General features: G+C 46.4%; 1 protein-coding gene across 24 annotated transcripts in view; it reads left to right on the forward strand.

The window, feature by feature from the left end:
• The window catches only part of LOC135102381 (tumor protein D52-like), a 135517-nt gene that overhangs the window by 25626 nt on the left and 104891 nt on the right, over positions 1-5000 (forward strand). For 16 of the 24 annotated variants that reach the window (XM_064007532.1, XM_064007525.1, XM_064007527.1 and 13 more), the window contains one exon: positions 1258-1320. The exons of 6 other annotated variants lie outside the window; for them this stretch is intronic. In XM_064007532.1, the coding sequence (XP_063863602.1) occupies positions 1258-1320 (63 nt within the window). Of the gene's footprint in view, positions 1-1257; positions 1321-4525; positions 4644-5000 lie in introns of those variants that run through there. 2 more of the 24 variants (XM_064007534.1, XM_064007544.1) reach the window with 2 other exon arrangements.

The raw sequence follows: 5000 nt of genomic DNA on the forward strand, positions 1-5000 counted from the left end.
AATTATATACAGTGACTCACATTGCAATTATATCTGTTTACTGTGTGCTGGCTTTCACACGGGGACTGCACGAGTAGGCAAAACTGTTGGTAATTGTCAGTAATTGGGTTGAAGTGAAAACCGTGGATGTTTTGTGAGTATTAAATCTGCTGTATTGTAAATCACGGCATCTTTTATTTATTCAGTTATTTATTTATATATATTTTTTTTTTTTTTGTGTGTGTATGTTTGTATTGTGCGCATTTAAGCTCTCATCTTGTTTTGCCACGAATTTTTTATTTATTTATTTATTTATTTATTTATTTTTTGTTTGTTTTTTGGATGGGGGATGTTTAAGTGTGTTTAATTTTGTGTTGGTTCGTAAAGACGGTACACAGTTTATTTCGTGTTTCTTTTGTATTCCTTCATTTATTTATCTTTAGTTTACTCTTCATTATTATTATTATTATTATTATTATTATTATTATTATTATTATTATTATTTTATTTTTATTTATTTTTTAGTTACCATTGTTTTTTTTGTTATCTATATTTTTCTTGTATCTATGACTTGTTTTTTTCTCCGGAGGACGGGTATTCGTTATGGTAGTATGCAGTTCATCTCATACCTGCCATACATCGCTTTCCGAGTCTCTCTTGTTTTATGCACTTATCTTGTCATGAAGGCTACTGCATGTATGGTGTTTATTTCCCATTAGTCACGCGAGATGTTCCATTAGTACAGTGTGTGTGTGTGTGTGTGTGTGTGTGTTTGTTAGTATATTGTTATCCTCTGTGTGTGTGTGTGTGTGTGTGTGTGTGTGTGTGTGTGTGTACCGTTACTTCACGGTATATGTGCTAAGGTGGTGAGTGCTCCACCTTAATGACATTTTGTGTGTGTGTGTGTTTTTTTTTTCTTTCTTTCTCCCTCGTATGTGCTCAGGCAAGCTTATTATTATTATTATTATTATGTTATGTATTGTTGCATGTACTCTCAAATATATTTCTCGTGTATGTTCAACGCTTATAAATAGACGTAATTATTATTATTATTATCATTATTATTATTTATTGTGGCATGTACATATCAGTCTCAAGAGTATATTCCCTGTGTACGCTCTTCGCTCACAAATTGGCGTACATATTACTTTTTTTTTAAGATGTCCTCTGAGGCTTCGATATGTGTATAAAAAAAAAAAAGCTCCATTATCAGTATTTCAGTATTCAGTTTCTTTCTTTTTTCTACCACGTACTAACGCTTATTGTTCTCTCTTCCAGGTAAGTCTTCATCTCTGCTGGGATCCCTGGCCAGCCTCACCAGCGTGGGTAGCGCAGGCACAGGTGAGAGAGAGAGAGAGAGAGAGAGAGAGAGAGAGAGAGAGAGAGAGAGAGAGAGAGAGAGAGAGAGAGAGAGAGAGAGAGAGAGGCTTGGGAGGAGGCGTGAATAATTTGTCTGATTTAAGTGTAATGCGGCGGAACTTCTCCCTCCTCCCTGTATTTTGCCGTGAATAGTGTAGTTCCCCTTAATAATGGTGTGTTTTACGTCCGTTTTCTTTACTTCTGCGTCATGCGTCCGTGCTTTGTGACTTGAGCTGTGTGTGTGTGTGTGTGTGTGTGTGTGTGTGTGTGTGTGTGTGTGTGTGTGTGTGTGTGTCGGAGGGGGAGGGGCGATATTATAGGTACAGAATACTGATCTGATCCATTAGAATTCATTTTAAACAAGAAACCCAGAGTAGAGAAAATGTCAGCCAGGGTCTTGTCACACAGCACACGTTTCCTGTGTTCCTCGATTTTTTTTATTTTTTTTTTATTTATTTTTTTTAGGAATACTTTTGCGTGCATGCTGTTCGCGTACACACACACACACACACACACACACACACACACACACACACACACACACACACACACACACACACACACACACACACACACACACACACACACACACACACACACACACACACACACACACACACACACACACACACACACACACACACACACACACACACACACACACACACACACACACACACACACACACACACACACACACACACTTTCCATTTTCACCGCTGGAATGTCGTGGTTGCATGCGACACACACACACACACACACACACACACACACACACACACACACACACACACACACACACACACACACACACACACACACACACACACACACACACACACACACACACACACACACACACACACACACACAGAGGATCATGCAATAACGGCATTGACTCATAAAGTATAAAAGAGATGTATGTGTATATGTATACCTGTGTGTTATGCCTCGCCCCGCCACGTCGTCTGAGTCTGTCTGGGAAAGGAAGAAACAAGGGGGGACGGGAAGAAAGAGAAAAAGGGGGAGGAGGGAGGAGGAAGCTGCCGCAGTTGGCGTGGAAGGGGATATCGCTCAAGGTCGTCCTCGTGGGGTTCTCAGAGGGGTGGAGGGTGAAGGAGACTGGCAGTGAGAATAGGAGAGGAAAGAGGAAATTCTTCAAATACTATCATAAATCGCACTTTTCGTCCTTGCAGTGTGCGTGCGTGCGTCCGTGCATGTGTGTGTGTGTGTGTGTGTGTGTGTGTGTGTGTGTGTGTGTGTGTGTGTGTGTGTGTGTGTGTGTGTGTGTGTGTGTGTGTGTGTGTGTGTGTGTAGTCCCTCCCCTCGATCATTCCTACACACAGAATACTCGATTATACCTGCAAGCTATATTTATCAGCCCCCGACATCGACTTCTGCTGCGTGCTGGCGGCCTGGTGGTTCCGTGTGCCTCGCCTTGACGTGACGGTGGTGATGGTGGTGGTGGTGGTGGTGGTGGTGGTGGTGGTGGTGATGGCTGCCCGGAAACTCATTACCTGAAGGCGACTGTAACTGTCCCTGCATTGTGAGGCGGCCGAGCTCAAGTACACCGCTTGCTGTAGCGTGTGTTCAGTGGGAGCCCGGCAGTGGGAAGTCATAATGTCGTGGCCACTGTTGCTCCCCTTCCGTGATGAGTTATTTGTTGCACCAAGATCTGACAAGCAGCCTATGTGCCTCATGATTATCAGTTTTTATTTTTTTCTATTAATTTTATGTTGATCTCGTTGTTCACGTCATGATTATCAGATTTTTCTACTAATTTTACGTTGATCTTGTTGTTCATGTCCAAGGTGGTGGCTGCAAATGCGGCGTAATTCACTCCGCTGGCCACCTCCCCTGCAGGGCTGCATGTAAATGAGCGCCGTACATCCCGGCCTGCGAGGCGCCTGGTTATGTAAGACGACCGCAGATGTTCAGGAAAGAAGTTAAGTTTTGAACCAACCTCATGGTATTAGACGACTCTCTTGAATGGTGAATTAGTTCAAAGAAACCAGTATTCAGAATGCAAGATTGTGCAAGCAAGACTGGCATTACGCTGCTGAGGCAATCCTCTCTTAAGGGAAAAAAATACATGAAGTACCTGAAGATACAATAAGATACCAGAATATTAAAAAAAAAAAAAATGTCGACATTCAGGACAAGCGGTAACAGGGAGGTGCAGTGATCGTGAGTGAGTGATCAATCTCGCACACTCAGACTAAACATACGAAAATGGCATTGCGGCAGAGCGCTACATGGCACGTATGCACGTATACATGTACGCTCCTCGGAATCCTACGCCTCAGTGTTCATGTACTGGATTGCAGCTTGATTTACGCCGCTGATTGAAACACAGTCCACCGTGGAGCTGACATCGTGTTCGCATTGCTGACGCCCCGTTAACTGCAGATGACTCCAGAAGGAAGTAGAGGGGGAACGCGCACCTGTCGAATGATGCTTTGTAAAGCACAGTGAAGGCTGGAAGGCCCTCCAGCGTCATTGCTCAAGATTGTAGCAAGGACACGAGTGATCAAGAACAGAGTGGTGCCGTTTGAACGTGACTCAGCGCTGCGGTGTCCGACACTCGCCAGGCTGTCTGGTCGGATGATATTGTTTGCCAGCTCGTTGTTTTCTCCCTCCGCCCCTCCCACCCCACTCCCACTCCCTCTGCCTCCCGGTGTCGTGTTTTCGTAAATTGCTGGTGACGTCACGGACGTGGATGACGCAACACGGAAACAATCAGGGGGAGAGAGGTGGGGACGGGGAGGCGCAGCAGTGAAGCCTATACCTTAGTTTCCAGCGGGTGTGTGTGTGCCTCCGTGACCCTAATGCCTGCAGGATATTTACAGCACAGGTTTGCTGTAATTACGGGAAAAAATTAATCTGTAAACGGTATAGGGCGAGGCGAGGTAGGTAGCCGAGCCGCCGACACACCTGGCTGGCTACCTGGCGGAGGAGGGGCGGGCAGCGGCAGCAGCAGCACACCGCCACCTCACCACCCTCACCTGCCAGACACACCTCCACATCCACACACCGCCACCTCCTCCCGGCTACTGGCTGTGTCGCCACCCTCTCTATGCACACCTCTGCACTCCATCACTATGCACTCCCGGGGCTTCGTCACTATTACGTTAACACTGCGTTGGGGGAGGCTTGCAATCTGGAGGGTCACGCTGTATGATAACTGCGGCGGCCGTGGCGGTGGTGGTGGTGGTGGGCCAGGACGGCGGGGTTTTGGAAGCTGCTCCGTCAGGGCTAAGCTCCTCCCCTGCAGCCTGACAGACAGACGAGAGCTCCTCCGTTGGGTGTGTGTGTGTGTTTGTGTGTGCGTGTGCATGGCAGCGTGTGGAATGAGGCTTCCCGAGTGTTTTCTGGCGATGGTGGTGACAGCGGTGTGTTGTGGAAACTTTGGGGCAGGAAAAGTAGTGAGCTTTGGGTGCCCGTGGAGCGTGAGTGGTGTCGGACGTCCCGTGTGAGAGAGAGCAGCAGGAAAACGGGACGGAAAGTTTGTTGACAGAAAAGCTGTGCGTGTAATATGCCCTATTTACGGTGCGGCGGTGAGATCACTCATGCAGGTCGAGGACTGTCTGGCATTTGCAAGTCTAGGATGAAATTCCCCTGCTGCCGTTACGCGGGAAAAAGTTTAGGGAAAAAAATAGTGG

This window comes from Scylla paramamosain, chromosome 7 (assembly GCF_035594125.1).
Source record: "Scylla paramamosain isolate STU-SP2022 chromosome 7, ASM3559412v1, whole genome shotgun sequence".
Lineage (NCBI taxonomy): Eukaryota > Metazoa > Arthropoda > Malacostraca > Decapoda > Portunidae > Scylla > Scylla paramamosain.